The sequence below is a fragment of the Taudactylus pleione genome, unplaced genomic scaffold, assembly GCF_031769625.1.
Source record: "Taudactylus pleione unplaced genomic scaffold, aTauple2 ptg000229l, whole genome shotgun sequence".
Taxonomy (NCBI): Eukaryota; Metazoa; Chordata; class Amphibia; order Anura; family Myobatrachidae; genus Taudactylus; species Taudactylus pleione.
The window spans coordinates 1174646-1195576 of NW_028284631.1; the positions used below are offsets into that span (position 1 = coordinate 1174646).

The 20931-nt window shown below is 41.1% G+C and overlaps 1 protein-coding gene across 4 annotated transcripts in view; it reads left to right on the top strand.

The window, feature by feature from the left end:
- WDR33 (WD repeat domain 33) overlaps positions 1-20931 on the top strand; it is a 131422-nt gene that overhangs the window by 47825 nt on the left and 62666 nt on the right. For all 4 annotated transcript variants that reach the window (XM_088479202.1, XM_088479205.1, XM_088479203.1 and 1 more), the window contains exons 2-6: positions 2536-2767; positions 3222-3290; positions 3501-3605; positions 4781-4876; positions 5679-5830. In XM_088479202.1, coding sequence (XP_088335328.1) covers positions 2564-2767; positions 3222-3290; positions 3501-3605; positions 4781-4876; positions 5679-5830 — 626 coding nt within the window. In that variant the 5' untranslated portion in view covers positions 2536-2563. The remainder of the gene's footprint in view (positions 1-2535; positions 2768-3221; positions 3291-3500; positions 3606-4780; positions 4877-5678; positions 5831-20931) is intronic.

Consider the following 20931-nt stretch of genomic DNA (forward strand, 5'->3'; position numbering starts at 1 on the left):
ATTCTGTAACTATTAAGCTTTTCCCTTACCATTTTTGTAGTTTGGGTCCTTGACATTGCCTAAAAATTTTGAAATCACTTTTCTGTATGAGTGGTGTGTACTGTGTATGTGGTGGTAGGCAGGGGTTAAAATGAGCCGGCACAGGGCAAAACTGTGTTGCATCTGTTGTATTTGGTTCCACCTTCGCCAGCTCACCTTGTAGTTGTGGTGTGTGTGCGCGCGCAATGTTCCTTTTAGACAGTATGGGGTAAAGGCCCTTTGTAAATTTCAGCTCCAGAAGCATATGGACCTTAATCTGGCACTGGGCGGAGGGAAGTTTTATGACGAGAACTGAATTGCAACGTTCTATACTACCGACTGAATTCATTTAAGACAGTGTTTTATAATAAATGTAGGCAGAGTTCATTTATTGCTTAAAAAAATGACGACTTCATAAATACACGTTTCGCAGAAAAACATGTGATATGCAAAACTGGCAGTCATTTTCGTGTTCAGAAGCCAAAAATCTATAAGTATCACAAATTTAAAAAAAGCTTTTTCATCGCAGACCTGTGTAATTTGTCAAAAGCATGAAATGGCTCCTATCCCGATCATTTTACGGCTTGGATTCGAGAATCGAGGATTTCAAACTTGTCTGACTTCCCCTGTGGCAGCAGAATTGGGGCAATTCATTGTACTGTATATGAATGAGCCCCATTAAACTGTTATAAACAATCTGCATATTCTGACAGCAGAACATGTTGATTTATTAATCCATTCCTGGTTGCCAACTTGTCGTTTTTCTCAATGGAGACTGCACTTTTCTTCCCAGCCAACCTAAAGTTAAAAATGGTTTTGTTGATTGCTGGAAATCCTATGTATGTATATATAGTTTAGGAGTAACGTTCTAAAAAACCAGGAGATTTTGGTCGGAACGTTCAGAAAGTCGTCTAATGGATAGCCGGCAGGGACCAGCGATGCACGCTGGTTCCTTGCCGACGCCGTCTATATGTGGAACATGTTCGTCAACCTGATGGCAATCTTCAGATTGCACATGTTCGCAGATAGGTCTGTCTACTGCACTGAATGACGTTCAGTGAACGCCGTTCAATGCGGTCACCGCACCTAGGCGACCTGAAGGACTGAACACTAGACGTTCAGTTTTTCAGGTTGTCTAATGGGTAGGCCCCTTTAAGGTTATACTAATTGGAAAAGTTGTTCTGTTTTTGTCTGCATAATTGTTCCAATTTTTTATTAAAATGCATCTCTATATGTGTACAGCTTTAAGGTAGGACTACAAAATTTGTGACTCGTATGGGTCTATTCAATTGTTTTTTTAAGGTGCTCTAATTATTGCTCTTGTTGTGCTTAAGTAGACCGGGTTTAGCTGCCTAAAACGGCGAAATCTGTCTAAAGTCCTGATTAGGGCACCCAAAACCAGGTCTTAACACATGTTTCTGCTTGCCCAGCTCAGGAGGGGGCAAGCAGAAATGCCTGCACCAATCACAGTTGAATTGCTCTGTCGTGGGCCTCGGCAACATTTCAATAGCCCCCATAGATGGTTTAGTTGTGTGTGGTTTTTTTTGTTTTTTTTTCTTTTCTGTATTAAAAAGCGTTAATGCTGAAACAGTATGGAGGATTATAGGCTCTGACTGAACCAAACATTTTGTGAATAAAGTTTTGGATTTTTCTGCAAGTCTTGTATACTACTACTAGGGTCAGTGCTTTTGGTACAACTTAACCTAAATGTTATTTCTGCAACTATAGTACCAAATTAATTTACCCTACCGGCATACCATGAAATGCAAAAACAAGGCATACAGATGGACATTTTCCTATAGAAGCAACTCTTAGTAGCTTGCCTTGGCAGAGGCTTATATCATTTTTATATTTCTATTTGACGTTTGACAAGGATGTGGAAGAGATTGATGAAGACTACTTTTTATAGTATCAATTTAATGATATAACTATCTTTCTCATATATGATATTTTGGGGGGACACTCTTATCCTTATGCTATGAAGAGCCCTGCACAGGACTTTGCACTTAATCTACTGCAAATTGTTTATATTGTATATTGTGTTCTTTACTCCTCCATGCAATCACTCCTCTATTTAAACAGAGCCTACGGGGGGAATTCAGTAAGTAATGGGCTATGGGAACTATCCAATTGTTTCTGCCCCTGGGCGTGAGCCTCAAGCTACAATTATTACTTTTCTTTTTTAAACTATCTCTATTGCAAGAATATACAGATATGTCCAATCAACAGTATACAATGGTAAGAGACAATAGTCCTGGAAACGGGACAACATGAAGCATCCAAATCAACATTACTTTTTTTTTTAAAAAAGAGACCGAAGGATATGGGGGGGGGGGGGGGGGGGGGGGGAAATCACTTCCCCAGTGATTATTTCTCTTTATGGAATTTTTCCACTAATAAATGAATATTCCAATAGCTGTTATGTTTACAGTAGCATGCATTCCTAGATATTTTTTTAATAAAAAACACAAAAAAACTTGATATTTTCACATGATGTGTCCTTTTGTTAATTTTAAGGTTCTTCCTGCCCACTCTGAACATCACAATGGCGACTGAGATTGGTTCCCCACCACGCTTCTTCCACATGCCGCGCTTCCAGCACCAGGCTCCCCGCCAGCTTTTCTACAAACGTCCCGATTATGCACAACAGCAAGCCATGCAACAGCTGACCTTCGATGGCAAACGCATGCGGAAGGCTGTGAATCGCAAGACAATAGACTACAATCCTTCTGTTATCAAGTACCTGGAGGTGAGGTTCTTATTTATGGTTCTGTCTGAATGTTCAGTCAGGCATTTGCCTTTTTAAAATGTTCTGGCACCGTTCATAGTAAAACCTACTTGGGTCTGTCCGAATTGCCTTTAGCAAGTGGTTTTAACAGTGTTATTGTCTAGCCTTGTTACTGAGGGATGTGGTCACCATCCCGGCTGTCGGGTTGCCTGTACTCAGAATACCGGTGCCGGAATCCCAACTGTGTATTAGGGGAAGGGGTTAGGGTTAAGCTGCGGGGGTGGAGGGTTAGGGTTAGGCTACTTCCCTTCGGGATGCCGCTGTCGGTATTCTGACTGCCGGGATTCTGTACCCAACACGTTTCTGAATATAACCATGTGTTTTTTTGATAACTTGACTTTTAGTGGCCTCTTTTGTAACGTTAAACCAGATTTAGGCCTCAAAGTTTCCTACATAAAACTGTTTCTTTTCTCAGAATCGCGTATGGCAGAGAGATCAGAGAGACATGAGAGCCATCCAACCAGACGCCGGGTACTATAATGATGTGAGTGATATTTTTTTTTTCCAAGCAAATGAATTATATATCTCTCACGTGCTCCATTATGAGACCTTTACTACTTCATTTCTTGCATCTATATCTTTGAATGTATTTTTATGCCTCTTGTTGGGGCAACTGATATTGTGAAATTAAATTGGAAGGAAGTAGGTGTGTGTATATTGTAAAAAAAAAAAAAAAAATGTTTTCCTTTTGTAGTTGGTTCCTCCCATTGGGATGCTTAACAATCCTCTGAATGCTGTGACCACTAAGTTTGTCCGCACATCTACCAACAAAGTAAAGTGTCCTGTGTTTGTAGTTAGGGTAAGTACCAGTATTAGCAAGTCTGATTCTTTGGTTATGCATGTTGTTTCAAAGCTGCATGTACAGCTTTGTTTCATTTTTTCCCATCGACCATAACATTAAAACCACCTGCTTAATATTGTGTAGGTCCTTCTCGTGCTGCCAAAAAAACCCATTAAGTCATGGACTCCACAAGATTTCTCAAGGTGTTCTGTGGTATCTGGCACCAAGACGATAGCAGCAGGTCCTGTAAGTTGCCTCATGACTTGGACTTGTTTTTCCAGCACATCCCACAGATGTTTTGACTGGATTGAGATCTATGAAATTTGGAGGCCAAGTCAATACCTTGAACACTCTCATATTCCTCAAACCATTCATGACCAATTTTTGTAGTGTGGCAGGGTACATTATCTTTCTAAAAGAGGCCACTGATGTCAGGAAATACTTTTGGCACGAAGAGGTGTACTTAATGTGTAACAAAGTTTAGATAGGTGGTGTGTGTCCAAGTAACATCCACATGAATGCCAGAACCAAAGGTTTCCCAGCAGAACATTGCCCAGAGCATCACACTGCCTATGTCTGCTTCCTTTCTTCCAATAGTGCATCTTGGTGCCATATATTCCCTGGTAAACAAAGCACCTGGATGTCCACATGATGTAAAGGCAAACGTGCTTCATCAGACCCGGGCCACCTTCTTCCAGTGTTCCGTGGTCCAGTTCTGATGCTCACGTGCCCTGTTGGAAGGTGCTTTCAGGGGTGGATAGGGGGTCAACATGGGCACTTTGACCAGTCTGCGGCTACGCGGCCTCATATGCAGCAAGCTGCGATGCTCTGACACCTTTAAATTCAGCGGTTTGTGCTACAGTAGCTCTTCTGTGGGATCAGACCAGACGGGCTAGCCTATGCTCCCCACACACATCAATTATCCTAGGGCGCTCATGACACTGTTGCCACTTCACCGGTTGGCCTTCCTTGGACCACCTTTCGTAGGTACTAACCACTGCATACTGGAAACAGCCCAGAAGACCTGCCGTTTTGGTGATATTCTGACCCAGTCGTCTAGCCATCACAATTTGGTCCTTGTCAGTCACTGAGCTCCTTACTTTTGCCAGCTTCACCTGTCAGTGGTTTTAATGTTATGGTTGATCAGTGTGTTCCTAGATGTAAAGTTGTTGTTGTACTCTCTTGATTTTCAGTGGACTCCTGAGGGACGCCGTTTAGTAACTGGAGCTTCAAGTGGAGAATTCACATTATGGAATGGGCTGACGTTTAATTTTGAGACTATTTTACAGGTCAGTTTTCTTAGGCCAAATGGTATTGAATTATATTTTATAAGATTTATTAATAGTGATGCCTAAATAGAATAAAGCGTCCCTTGCATGATGGCTACTTGCTTTAACTTGGAACTACAGCACATTTAAGTTAATTTTGTCCCTTCAACGTACTTAAAGGTAAACTATCTTTCTGAAAAGTGTTTTGGTTCCTCCTCTGGCGCCCCCTTCTGTGCTGGGTGGTGACGGCTGATAAAATCCATCATCCAGAAAGGAGTGTATTGCAGTGTGGCATAAAGTCAGGCCTAACTTCAGTCACCTCCACCTGCTAATGTAATTACGTCTTTTGTTTCCAGCACCAATAATTAATGTACTTAGTAATGTAATCACATTAGTGAGCTGAGGATGATGGGCTGATGTATTATGCACCACTGTGGTCTACTCTGTAACCAATTTAGGTATCCCCATTGTTCATGTAAGGGAAGTGGAAATTAATATACACCTTTTATTTAGAGCCCTTAGTTACTGTTTTTCAAAAACTTCAAAGACATCATTTTAAAAAGTAATTTAAATATTTGACTGAAAAAAAAATTGTGTTGGAGTCTAGCAATAAACTGTGTTAATTGAACTTCATGCCTGTGACCATAAATACCCTTGAGGTATTAAGCCCCCAGTGCTAATTTGGTGGGCAATATTGGCAGTGATGTTGGAGGTCAGAGACCGCAACATTGCTAGACATTGTGGTTAAGTAAAGTAGTTTGACTTTTTGAGGATGGAAGTTGGCTCGGGTCAATAACTTCTTGCGCTATTTTTCTGCTTTTAGGCTCATGATAGTCCAGTCCGAGCTATGACCTGGTCACACAATGATATGTGGATGCTGACTGCTGACCATAGTGGATTTGTGAAGTACTGGCAGTCCAACATGAACAACGTCAAGATGTTCCAGGCACATAAGGAGGCGATTAGAGAGGCCAGGTTTATAACCACTCTACCCTTTTCCATAGTTGTTGTTAATACCTTTCCTCAATGTTGTATTTCTTTGAAGTCTTTAGGGTTTCATGGGCTGTGTGGGGGGACAGGCTTAGCCAGGTTTAAACAGCATCTTCTGCACGTCTACTCTTGTTTGTTGTTCTGTCCCCCCACAGCATTGTGTAAAGCTTTTCGCACAAATTGTGTATGCCAAGACTCTTTCGTTACAAATAAAGAATTCTGTGCCTTGAATAGTCCACAGATGCTGAATAAAGCAAACATCTATATAATAAAAGTGACCATTACACTTACAACAACTAATAAAACCACCTACCCCCACCATGATAAATCCTACAGGAAACTAATGGGGAGACTTGTGTGGGATATCCATATGGAAGAGGTTATTAAGCAAATGTATGTAACACTTTATCATATAGTATTATGGCTATTTCTAAAGTCTTCAATACAAATGTTACAGCAAATTCTTGTTCATTTACAGAAGATCGTATCTAAACCAAAACCATTTGTATTTTTGGATAGCCACAAGTTCATGAACCTGCCCATTTATGATGGTCTCTTTACTGTTATATACGGCTTTTGATTTAAGACTTCATTGACTCACTAAGTTAATAAAGTCGTCTGAATTCCTCTAATGGAATAGGGCCTTATTGTGTCCCTTGCTGAGTGACGAACTAGGACTTATTGTAGATACAGTTATAAGGTAATCTGGTTCTAATGAGTTTTGTGTCCTTAGAGCGTAAATGGGTAGTAGATATGTTGGCATTAGTTTTAGGTAGGTATACTGGGGCTTTGGCAGGCACTAAATATGATCACTTTGAATTAGCCAATGAGAGACACACATTTGGGGTGTGAGGGAGTACAAATTGTAAAGTTATTTGGAATTAGAAATTTATAACTCACATGAGCCATCATTACATTTTATTTTATTTATTTTTTTACAAATCTGGGTTGAGGGTGGATGAGCTATAGAATTGATGTTCCAATCTATATGTTCATCTTTTATTTTTTAAATTATAGTGCTTTCAATAGCTATTTAGTGTCCAAAAGTATGATTGGTATATTAGGGGTGTGTAATGCTGGAAATGTGTGGGCCAGCCCTTACACTGTGTAGCAGAGTGAGAGGTTTGTAGTTGCTGTGAGATGTAAATACGTTTTGTGAATGTGCTTGAGAGAGAGGGAGAGAAAAGGTAAAATGTGAGCTGTATCGCAGCCAGCATGCGGGAACAACTGTATAAAGGCAAAAATGTATGAGGTACAGATACATATGTCAAAATCAGATGCAATATTGGTGTGTAAGATTAAATCACAAATACGTTTGTGTATGTAAACAATTTGGCATAATTTAGCTAGTTCTGAAGTTGGAAGAGACCACGCTCAACACAGGTGTACAATTATTAAGATCCATTCTGATAGATCCTTTGCAGCCTGGATTACAAATCTGTGCAGCACCAGGAAATAACAATTTCTCCAATGAATCCAATGCATAGGAACCATATATCAAATACTAATCTGTTGTGTAACATTGTCATTTAGTGCAAAAAGTGGTTTAAATCAAACTCTGAGAGAAGGTTTATTCAGGGTTTCTGATCAGTATATACAGATGTCCTTCCTCGTCTTTGCTGTAGTCTCTCTGAACAGTCCCTCTCGACACGCCTGGTCCTGTAGGACTCTGCTAGGGCCTGGCGTTTTTTTTTTTTTTTGCTGAAAATACACAAGTCGCAATGCGACTAGGACACCACAGGAGCCTGTGCTGATTAATTTGATATTTGACACTGTATGCTGATTGCGAGATTAAGTGGCACACAGATATACAAGTGCTGCAATGCAGCGGCCACAGCTTTTTCTCCGCACCAAGTTCCGTTTACAGACTCAGTCGCACACAGATATACAAGTGTTGCATGTCAAATTACTCTGCAGAGTCTGCTGGTGCGTCCTTGTCGCATCACATTGCAAGTTAGATGCGTTTTCGGCATAAAAGCAGCTCACTCATGTTAGGCATTTTGCGTTGTATAGCGTTTTGAGGCTAGGTGAGTAATGACACAGCAGGTATACAAGTCCCTAAAATTCAGGATATGGAAAAGAGAAAAATCCAATAGTTTACTCCATGTTGACATGCTGGTATTGACATATGTAGGTTATACACATTTAAAAAGATGAGAGCTGCCTTAAACAACTGTGTTCCTCTATGTGAGCTCAAAAATATAAATTTTTAATGGTGTGTAGAGTCGTGTCCCCCCCCCCCCCCCCCCCCCCCCCAGGTGGCTTGCCCTATCTGATTTTAAAGGAGCAAAAATGTGCCTTGCCCTTTTACTTTTAGCGGTGACCCGCTTAAACAGACTGCCCTCTGCCTTCCCCTCCCGTGGGCCGCAGTGTTCCGTGGGTTGGGAAAGTTGTGCTGACTGATTTCCACCGGGTAAATAGATGTTGTGCGCATGCGTACTGCATTTATTTACAGTGGGGGGGAGAGCTTGGGGGAAGCCCAGCACCTCCGTAAGTGCTGGGCATGCTGCCTGGTCGGCCACGTGCGCAGACACTCCCTGCCTGCGGTCTAGCGGGAACACTAGTGTGTGTTTTAACTAAATACTGTAACAATCAATGTGTCTGTTAGGATTCTTCTAATAACTCAATGTGAAATGGTACAGAAAACACACCAGCTTGTCTAAACTGGATATACTACTGTGTGTTTTGTTTCCCTCATATACTGGATTTAAGATTATTATTTCTTTTATTTTTTTTTATAAACCACATATGCTTTACATAAACTATTCAGCCATTTACATCAGTCCCTGCCTCAGAATATATAATATATCTATATCAGTAATTTTTATAGCGCACACACATTCCGCAACTCTTTGCAGAGAATAATTACCATTCACAGTTGTCCCTGCCCCAGTGGATCTTACAATCTATATTCCCTACCACATGCTCACAAACATTCACACTATGGTCATTTTTTTTTTTTTTTGTGGGAAGCCAATTAACCTACCAGTATATTTTTGGAGTTTGGGAGGAAACAGTGCTTGGAGGAAATCCATGCAAGTACAGGGAGAATATACAAACTCCACAGTTAGGGCCGTACTGGGAATCTAACCCATGATGTCAGTGCTGTGAGGCAGTAACTTTAACCATTACACCGTCTGTGTAATAGTGTTGGCTAACCTTGACACTCCAGCTGTTATGGAACTACATAACCCAGCATGCACTGCTACAGTTTTGCTATTAGGGCATGCTAAAACTGTGGCAGGGCATGCTGGGATATATAGTTCCACAACAGCTGGAGTGTCAAGGTTAGCCAACACTGGTGTAATATATAAGGTTAGGGTTAGTGGAAGGGTTAGAATACTTACCTGCATGCGTCAGAAATGCCAAGTAAAAACCAATGACCAATCGCTAACACCACTTCTTCTTATGAATGTTTGTTTATGTTTTACACTTTATAAGGAAAGCTGTTCTCCAGCAGTCTTATGAAGGACAAAGCAGACTGAACAATTGTTGTACAAAGCATAGATAACAGTTTCTATCTATTTGAAGATTAAAGCCTGTGATACAGGCAGACACATTGTTTTAAAATACTTTATATCTCACACTTTTTTTCTACTAACATCACAATCTATATTTTATATTTTGCTCTCATTTCATAGTTATTGTAATTAACAAAAATAAAAGGTATATTCTAGTTTTGCAAGATTATTTATGACGATAATATATGCAATTGTATGTGGATGAAGGGTAGGAGTACAGAGAGAGAAACCCCTTCTCTTTCTTTAACCATAATCTATATTCCCTACCACATGGGCGCGCACATTTATGGTTATATTTTGTCAAATCAATCAACCTACCAGTATGTTTTTGGCGTGTGGTAGAAAACCGGATCACCAGCAACAATGCTAATCGAGACACTCTAAATGATGGAATGTTCTACACCATGTAAGAATGCTTATTCATGTGTCAGTATGTGAAAGATGTATTTCAGGTTAGGTATGCAAGACCATGCATGCAGGTGTTTGCTCATTAGATATTACAGTATGAGTGAGCGTTTTACATGTAGCACTGAAGGTGGAGTAAGATGTACATACAAGGATTGAATTTTAGTGCACACAATAGGTGACACTAAGAGGCAGAGACCGTGTAAAAGCTGTCATATTGGATGAAGGCATAAGTCATCGGGGAATGAGTGTGTAAAATCATATTAGGCAAATGCTGATTGGAGTTCCACTCCCCTCACCTTTCTCAAAGTAGAGACCTACATAAGTTTAATTGGGATGTAGTCGGCACATCCCGGCGCACAAAATGCCGGTGGTCAGAATCCCTCCTTCATAATTCAGACTGCTGCGATTATTGGGCACTAGGCATTAGGGGCTTGGTTTGGGTTAGGCTGTGGGAAAGGTGGGTTAGTGAAAGGGTTAGAGTACTTACCTGCATGCGTCAGGATTACGCTGTCAGCATTGAGTGCCGGGATCGCATACCCAACACGTTAAAGTTTTTGTAGAGCTTCATACTGTATAGACTAAAATCAGAGGTTTTCAGCTTTTATTCTTAAATGTGTTCTTACCAGCTCCTTTCAGTGTTTGTAGCGCTCAATAAATGTGTCCCTTATTTACCCATTACATATTTGTTCTTCATGCCAGGCGTGGGCATGCAGCTGCACCTCACAGCTGCCATGGCACGGCTGACTGCCATAGTAGCTCACAAACCTATTTTTTAAAAAGGAATTTCCCTCTGCAGTTATTGCCTGCACTTTACTTTATTGGAAACTCTCCAAGATCCCATCACCCCCAAGAAAACAAATTTGTATACCTTGTATGTTTAATAAAAAAATTCTCTAATGCCCTTTACTTTGTGCCAAAGCATTGTAGCGTTGTGACCCTAATATTCGGATTTTTCATATGCGGGGTGCTTTGGTTGATTGTGTTGTTTGTTTTTTTTTCTATTGTGGAATTAATATCCCATAATACAGAACATGAAATTGATGAGTGTTTACAGAAGTATGTTTACGTTTTCCAATATGACAGAATTGTATATTGAGAAAATAGAAAAAGTTTAGATCAGTCCATAATACTGATTTTAAAGCTGGAAGATATGTTGGAAATGAATAATGCCAAAATGCAAGTGTTTTTTTTTTTTTTTTTTTTTAATAACTGCCATCTCCTAGTTTTCCAATTTTATTGTTTTATTTTTAGATGTGTTGTATGAGTTGGTACTAATGCACAGTACCGTAGAAAATTATTAGCAGAATTCCTAGTTCAGTGTTGTACTTGAACGTACTTGTTTGTACCCAAGCACAGTGAGATGATAAATTATTGTCTAGGTCTATGCATTGTCTATGGGCTCCATTTCAATTGAATAGTTCCCGGAGATATTCAATTTAGCGCGCTGTTAGGTCGGAGAATGCCCGTTCTCCTGCCCCTCACACCTTTTAAACAGGGTGTTTAGTCGCGAGAACGGGCGCTCTCCGACTAAACTGCCAAGCGCAATGCTGTTTCCTCCGTGTTAAGGTCAGAAAACAGCATTGTGCCTATACTTTTGTTGGATTTCTGCTCGCACCTCCTGGAGAAATCCTCAACAGCGTGCTGAATTGAATAGCATCGGGAGCTCCCTCCTGGTGCTATTTAAGTCGCGTTCAATTGAATCAAGCCCAAAGTGTAGCTGTTATCTTGCATATTAATGTGGAGCATGTTTTGTAGCTTAATGCAATAGAAGTTCTGTTACTCTGGATGAGAATACATAGCAATCGCCAGATGACCTGCTGCATTGGAGAATAGGCTGGAAGTATGACCTTTTGTAGTATTTAAGATGTCACGCATGAAAGCGGCATGTGACTTAAGGTGCGTACACACTGGGCGATAAAGTGGACGACTTAACGATATCGTTATCGTTCAGTCGTCCACTTTATTGTCCATTTTTAAGCCCAAAAAGATGAACGATAACGACGACGTTCGTTCCCGCTGGTCATTTGTCGTCATCGTTCATCGGGCTGACATGCAGCACAATCTGACGATCTCATCAGGTTGCTGCATGTCAGGGAATGGGGGAGAGAGCCCGGCGCTGAACGATATCGTTAATGATATCGTTCAGCAGCTGTGCTCAATGTCATGAACGACATTGAGCACCGCCTGCCGGGGACAACACTACACGAGATCGCTCAGGGAGCATATCGTCTAGTGTGTATGCACCTTTAGTGGAGCAGATCAACTGACAAATCTGAAACTTGTTAAATAGCTTATTTTCCTGACAGGAGGATAACGGCAGAGGGTGTGGGGCAACTTGGAGGGATGGAGCCTAGGGGTGGAGACTAAGGTGGTGATGTAATATATATTATAACACAGATGTGTCCTTATTCACCTAGCCTTAATACGCCATGTGGAGCGATATGCCCGGCGTGATTGAGCCGCAGTGAGAGGTGTAGAGTAACGTCTTTTCTTTTCCTTTAAATTTTGTGTCTTGCTCAATTCGCAGAGGCAGATAAACACTACTCAAAGTGCATTACAGATGCTTTGCTGCGGCTTTAATTGCATAGGACTTAGTTTTACACACGTACAAAGTCGCACATGAAGCACCACGGAACTTGGCGTAAGAGCCAAGGCATCTTAGCATTTGTGTTCAGCCTCGCACAGATTTACAAATGTCGCACATCAACTTGAGCAGTGCAGACTAGCTTCATCACTTCCAGTTGTTTTATCTGTGCGAATAAGATGCTCTAGACGCCCGTGATATAAGGGTGTGGCTCTTTGGCGCGGCTGAAGCCACAGTTTGAGTACAAAGCTGTATAATGAAACCAAGAAAAGATTATTTTCATGAAAACGTGTTGCTGCAACAAAAACCTGTATATCCTTGTGTGACAAAGCTTATTGTTACCAACCCTTTGTTCATCTTTAATTGCAACAAAAGGTTTTTGCAAGACTTCAAACATAAGTAGTCCCATAAAATTTGGGGTACATGAAAATGGGTGCAAGCATCTTCTGAAGTCCCTAAAGTGAAGTTTTACATTATTTTTTTTTTTAATTCACCTGCTCCAAGCAACTGCAATAAAAAAAACAAAACAAAACACCTGGGGCATACTTGGGGGACCCGCTGGAGTGTCTTTCACTAGTTTTTAAGTTTGTCCCCCAACTTTGGACTTTTACGCCCCCAAAACGAAAGTACTTTTTTGGAGTGATCTAAAGTATCTTAACTTTTTTTTTTACAGTTTTTACCTTTGGGGAACTGTCCCAAAGCTGCAGGGGTGTTGCTGCAACTTTGCACCCCAAACCCCCAATTCTGCACTTTTTTTTTCGCCTGCATTCAGAGGAGAATCTATTCCACTGGTTACAAGGCACAGACTTTTTTGCACTGGCGAAAAGTCTTTGGAATTGAATATGGGGATAAGTTTTCACCTGGCAAAATTACGTCATCGGCTGAAACTTTTTGGCCGAAACTGCTTATCGCGGCTAATTGAATATGCCCCTAAGTTTATGCAGTGTTGACCCTTCTTTTCCAAGACCCCTGCAATTTGCCCTGGCATACTGTCAATCAACTTCTGGGCCACATACTGATGGCCGCCCATTCTTGCCTAATCAATGCTTGGCGGTTGTCAGAATTTGTGGGTTTTTGTTTGTCTACCTGCAATCCCATTGACCACAAGTTCTCAATGGGATTAGGGTCTGGGGAGTTTCCTGGCCATGGATCCAAAATTTCGATGTTTTGTTCCCTGAGACACTTAGTTAACACTTTTTTTCTTATGGCAAGGTGCTCCATCATGCTGGAAAAGGCATTGTTCGTCACCAAACTGCTCTTGGATGGTTGGGAGAAGTTGCTCTGGGGAGGATGTTTTTGTACCATTCTTTATTCATGGCTGTGTTCTTAGGCAAAATTGTGTGTGATCCCACTCCCTTGGCTGAGAAGCAACCCCACACATGAATGGTCTCAGGATGCTTTGCTGTTGGCATGCTTTCTCTGATGTGGTAAATAACCATATCACTCTGGCTACCTGACCACTTAAGTACAGCAAGTGCTTCTGGGATTTCCTGTAAAATAATCAGGAATGTTGGGTGTAGTTGAAGACCAGTACCTACAGTTCCTGCAGCTCAGTTTAATCAAATTAAAATGTTTACATATATATAAAGAATTTGTTCTTGTCCCTCATATCACTCTTGGAGGAATACACTGCAGTACTACCTGTTGTGAAGAGCCTTTGAGTGAAATATTTTCTAATATTTAGCCAACCGGAGTGTACAATGCCTTGCTGGTTTATTATATTATATATATATATATATTATATATATATATATATATATCTATTGCCTTTTTCAGCCAGTGTTTTACCTCTGAGTAAGGTTACTTTTTTTTTTTTTTTTTTTTGTCTTGCAGCAAGCGTCTACATACTTTGCATGCTGTTATCGTATTTCATGTAAGGTAATGCAGTGCTGGAGCTACTGATTCCTATTGTATTGTACAGGCCAGCCTTAGATTTACTAATTAAAAGGATTAGATCATATGTCATTTCTTGTAGGATTTATTAGTGGACAGTCTTCCGGGACCGTATTCAACTAGCTACAGAAGCCACCGAAAAGGCTTCCATCATATTTGTGTGTTATGGAATGGCAAGCAGAATCTGACTACTGCGACTGGCTGAAAAATGCAGTGTGAGCTGCTAATCTGGCCCCTAGCATCTTTATTGGCTAGAAAAAATATCTGGTATAAAGTCAGAACCCTTTTTTTCTTGTCTTCTGATTAATTTGAAGAGCTCTCTGCACGTTTTGAGGAGGTGGGGGGGTTCTTTTTGAGGGCTTTTTATCATAAATATAGCACCAACACTTATCAAAAAGGGATTATTGATTTTGAATTAGTAAGCAAGGTAATGCATCACAAACAAATGCTTCCAACTTGCCTTTTGATTCTGCTTTCTGTTATGTTCTGATTCTAAAATGCAGAAAGTTGTGTTCAACACGTATGTACTGGTCATACTTAAATTTCATTGCAGCTTACTCCATTCTTACCTGAATGGATGAGACACTCAAGTAAGCTGTGATAACTTGTTTATCATTTACATGAATGCTATCTCAGAAATGTCCATGTTCTCCTATAGAGGATTATCCGTATGACACGTATGTCATGCAGCATTAGTATAAGACTGCCCGCATCCTTTTGTATTCACTTCTGTCATTGCAGCTTCCAATGCGGATTGTCAGTCACTGGGTTTGAGCAACTACGTTCTATGTTAATACATGCTCTAGTGTTAAGCTGGGTACACACTGAAGATATAGCTGTAGATCAAGTGATCTGCAGAATATGGTTGTTCTTACACACTGAACAACAATCATCTGTCTCTGGCCGTGGGTCCCGCTGGCTGGGGGCAGGGCCCGCCCCCCCCCCCCCCTCCCGGCAGCCTTTGCTGCAAGTGTACACACTGCCCGATGGATGGATGGATATATCAGCCATCGGCTGTGCAGCACAGCCGATGCGATATGTCTGTACACGACGACGTTCAGACATATTACTGGTACACACTGGCCGACGGGCACCCGATATATTGGCGGATCAATTGATCGGCCAATATATCCGTCAGTGTGTACCCAGTATTAAAAGAAAAAAAAAAAAGTGTGGTTCCTGCAATGGGCCTAGAAAAACATAACCAAGCACATATGAATAATGTAAAGAAAATTATTGTAGGGCACTTGCTACTGTGATTTTTCAGTGAACACTTTGTTTCTGCTCCAAAAAAATTAATTACTGCATTTTTTGATTTTCCAAAGTTTGAAACAAAGCTGGTAACCGTTTACCAAATCACAATTGTAACATTAAAAGTTTCAAATGCAGTTTTGCACCAAATACAGACTGCAATATTTTGCTCTTTAGCTTTACATATATTACTGTGCTAAACATGAATGTCAACTGATAAATATCCCAAAGGAGGAATATATCAACAGGGGGATGGCGCACACAAAAAATCTAAAGTGTCAGGGAATATGCATTATACGGAGACCAGCCAAATCAACCATGAAGGTTCAGAAGAAAGTTCTGAGGGTGATATCAGCAGTGTAGTCTGTTATCACGAGGGGTAAAAATAAATTCCCTTTTCAACGCCATGGCAGATATAATATGGACATCTCCTCCTTAGTTACCATAGTGGAGACTGGAAAATAATAAAAATAACTCTCACAAGATAAATAATATCCATTCTGCTTTTTTTTTTTTTTTAAACTAGAAGCTGCAGTTTTAAGGAGGATATTAACCACATGAAGACTGAGTCTTCTCCCCAATATACTAACACACTCTTCCTGGTTAACACCTTTTGGTGCTTTCTATAAATTTTAATTATTAACCTACTCTTCAGTACTCTTTGAGAGCCCACTGAAGTTAAGAAGACTAGCAAAACACTTCATTCTGTTTGTAGAGCATGCAATAAACCTTTAGCTGGTGATTATGAATGACCCTCAGCCCAAGGAAAGCCTAGCTCAACCTCCTGAATAAATTAAACTGTTAATTTCCTGATTGGTGATGTCAATGCAGGATCCGTTTTGGTCACGGAGGATTTATATAATATAGAAGGGGCTATATAAGAGAGACCTATAGCACATAAGTGGGGGCATAGATGAATGGGTCCCAGGGTTCTCTTATTGAGCTTGATTGGTCATATAGCCGTGAATTAATGTCCTTTGACCTTGATGTTGTGAATGTACTACTTAAACAGAGTGTTTTAAAGAGCTCAATAAGTGGGAACAGCTGTCTGCTTGCATTTTGTGTTCCTTTCAATATGAAGAAATGAAATGGGTGGTCTGTCTACAAGGATATTTATTCCCCTAGGTGATTGAGATTCACTGAATAATTTTATGGATCGGAAAATGGAAATACTCTTTTTAAGAAACTTCACATTTCCTCAAAAACAATACTTAATACTGGTGTGTCTGTGGCTCTAGGATGCTTAGAACATGAGCAGAAAGCCTTTTTAAGGATAAGCAAGAGAAAAAAAAGAGCATAATTACTGAAAAACAGAACAGAGTAGCCATATTTTTGGCAGTTTAGTAGTATTTTCATTCCTTTGGGAGTAAGGAAGTACCTTTGGCCAAAAGCCTTGCAATTACTTTTCTATAGCAATGTCCTGTAGATGGCAGGATTTCAAAGTATGTGCAGACATGGATGCTCACCATTTTAAGAGCAATGGGTTTGTGACTTCATCAAAGAAGGGTACACAAACAAATCCCATTCTATACCCAGGGGGAATATTGTAGTAGTCTCGAGTCCTATAGGAATTACAGAATTGTTTTTCCTGTTCTGTTGATACAGAAAAATATTCTTCTATTCTAAGCTTTTCCTGACAGAAAATGCATTAGGGGGGCATTCCAAACCATTCTTGATCTGAGGAAGGCTCCAATCCATTTATACAAGACCTATCTGCATAGAGTGGGTACATTCCCTTTTTTGGGGGACCGCTACAGATCTTCAAGTTGAATATTCCTGTTTGAATCTGTGATGTTGAGCTACAATGTGTTTGGCCACCACATACAGTTTGTGTATCTCCCATTCAAACTGTCTACTTCTACAAATGCCCTTTACCAAAATACTGGTAGTTCTTATGGCAGTTTTCAGGAAACCAGGAGCCACAATATGGCTTTACTGTTATGACATTCCAGACACAGAGCAGCCCAGATGATGGAGTTCCTACAGGAGCATGAAAGCCTTTTGGTGCCTTCTCAACAGCTCCAGTTCTTAGGGCTGCAGAAAGACATGGGGAAAAGCATAATGTTATTGCCAGAAGAAAAAATTCTCAAAACTCAACTTCTAGCACATCAACGACCGTCTCTACAAAAATGGTGCCAATAAGGATTTCTTCCGTTCCCTAGGAGTCTTCTTATCCACTATAGGCATTCTTCCTTGGGCAAGGTGGCACACCCAAGTTCTTTAATGGGACCTAGTCAAAGAGATCACAATTCAAATGACCTAGATCACAGATTCTCAAACTCTGTCCTCGGGACCCCAAACAGTGCATGTTTTCCAGATCTCATCACAGAATCACAAGTGAAATATTTAGCTCCACCTGTGGAACTTTTAAAATGTCAGTGAGTAATAAATACACCTGTGCCACTGCTGAGTGACCTGTAAAACATGAACTGTGTGGGGTCCTGAGGACCTAGTTTGAGAACCACTGACCTAGATCTTCAGCCTTGCAAATATTGCAAAGAAACCTCTTTGATGGTGGCAGGCTCCAAGACTAAAAGACTGGTTTGTGCTCACCTCAGACTCCAGATCCAAAAGTTGTGACTCTCTTCTACTTCGAGAAGTGGTATAAGTATTATGGCTCCAGGAAAAAAATTCTGCACACAAACATTCTGGAAATAAAAGCAGTATAGCATTAGATTTTCACCTTCAACCTCTCAAGTCACAAACTTGTCCAAATCTATTCTGACACAGTAGTTGCTTTTATAAACTGCCAAGGTGGTTCAGAAGTGAATACATGATAGTGAAAGTATGAACAATGTCATAGGCAGAAGAAAATGTTGCACTGCAGTTTCTTGTAGCAGGTTAAGAGAAGAAGGTCCAAATGTAATCGGGAGAGAGTCTAGCAGTAAATTATTAAACTCTGACAATGTAATAGAGTTGGAGAACATGCAAATTCACATGTTATTAGACTCAAAGCTCATGATTTAAACACTCATCCAGATGTTTTCCCATTTTGAAGGTAAAATTTGACCAATGTGAGAGTTTACTGCTAAACTCTCTCATTTTCTAAGCTCACCTCATTACATTTGGCCCCAATTCTCAGTATAAAGCCCAGAACTCTTGGATGGACTTTGTATCAACTAAGAGGATTTTCATCTATTAACTACAAATACCTGTATGTGGGCTCCCTCAAATAGATCTGACTGTGAACTCTTCAAACACCAAGGTAACTGCTGTATTAATGTCACAGGGACTCCTGAGCAAAAGTAATAAATGTTCTTTGGATTTTCAACTAGTTTATATGTTCCTTTTTTTTTCTTTTGATTGCCACAACTGTATGGAAAATCAAGAAATAAATTGCATAACAGTTCTTCCATTATGATCTTGCCATCCATGGCTTGCTGTAGCCTGGGGACCAGCAGATGGGACGATGTGATGAACGACGGATCGGATGTACACACTATGCGATGTTGGAATGATATATCGTATAGCGTGCACCCAGCTATAGGGAGAGATTTGTCAAAGCTTGACGTTGTTGTCCATATCAACCTATCTGCTTGTACCTATAATGTTGCTGAATGTACTTTTTAAAGGCTCTTTACTATATACCACTTCTCCAATCTTTAGAAGCTTTGATACATCTCCCCAGTTTAGAAGGAAAATCTTTTAAACACTTTTTTCAGTAAAATGTTTTTGCAGCTTCTATACACTTGTATTGCTGATTATACTGTATTTAGCCAACTTTTTTTTATTTCTATGTACTGCTTGGGTACTACTCACACATTATGGCTGCCATGGAGTTGAAAAGAAAATGGAAGAATTATTAACTTTCCTATTTTTTTTTCTTCTCCATGGGGACACAGGGATCACACTGGGTATAGGTGATGAGCTGGAATCTGGGCACCAAACAGTTCATTTCCAGCAGCACAGGCTCCCTTTTCCCTATATCCCATCTCCTACACTTGAGGAACAGTTTTTTGTTTGGTGCCAAAGGAATGGGCAGTGTTTTTAGTTAATTATATGTATTTTTACTTTATTTTCAGAGCAGACAGTGAGTTGGTGTCCAACAGACAACCTCACTGCCGCTCCAACGATCCACAGCACTGGCGCCCGGAGCACTGGCGAGTGTGTCAGTGACCCCGGCCCGGCTCCAGCACACAGATAGGGAGCCGCAGCCAGACACGTCAGGAACAGATAAGGCGGCTTCCTTCTTGCGGGGAGTTGCATACTGTGCAGTACTGATAGTGGGGGCCAGGTCATCTCTGCACCCCCACTAGACAACTAGGGCAGATGCTGGAAATGGGGAACCAGTAATTAGTTGTGGCAATGTCCTTGGGGATTCAGTCAGATGGGGGAAGATAGCCTTCCCTATTGGCTCCTTCCCCAACCCTTGACGCATCCCCTCATGCAGGTTACTCTCCACAGCGGATTCTCTTCCCCTCCCCCTTCCCTACACAGAGTGAGACACCAGAGCTCTTGCCTCCCAGTATACCTCCAGTGGTCGGATTATATTAAGCCCCTTCCTCCTCTGTTGGAGCTTGGATGTTCATGTGGTGAGGTTTGTTAGATCCTCTACCCTTCCTATATTGTATACAGCCTCCCTCAAGGATCCAACTGATAGAGAAGTTGGCTTTAAGAATACTTTCCAGCTTCCTAACACTGGGGCGATCATCCTTCCGGCCCATGCTTCTGCCTGGGTTGCCAAGGCCTTGGGACGCTGCACGGATTCTTTGGAGGATGGCCTTCAATGGAGTTGCCACCTCGGGTCAGTCATGTCAGAGAAGCCATTGGTTATCTTGGTGAAGCTGCCATTGACTCGTGTCTTTGCTTCTAAGGTATATGAATCAGCGGTCTCGTGTGGAAGGGCTCTCTGGCTCTGTAATTGACAAGCTGATGCAGACTTCAAAAAGACTCTTGAAGCGCTTTCCTTCTTGGTGAGGTTCTGTTTGGGCCAGAGCTTGACAAAATTGTTGCTATGGTAGCGGCTTCCAAATCTGCTTTCCTTTGCTTCACCCAGGTCACGGACCTCAAATTTTAGTTCCTTTTCGTCCACAAAGTCTAGGTCAGTCCTTCGCCAGATCTTTCTGATCTTCCTTAAGGAGCTCTAAATCCAGATGTAAGCAAGCCTGGTCCAATCGCCGTCCAGCTCCTAAGCCAGTCACTAAGCCTCCTGCATGATGGGTAGGGCTCCAATTGAGATCCCCCAGTGTGAGTGGCTGACTTTTTTTGCTTTTCTTGCATGACAACGATGTTGGACGACTGGGTAAGAGGAGTAGTGTCCCATGGTTACTCCCTAATCTTCCGGGAACATCCTCCGGTCCAATTTTTTTCCCACAGGTCTTCCAGTGGATCCGGAGAAGGCAGAAGCGATACAGAACTTCAGTTCTCTTCTGGTCTCCCGGTTATTATCCCTGTTCCCCCGTCTCAGGTGTAGGATTTTATCTCAACCT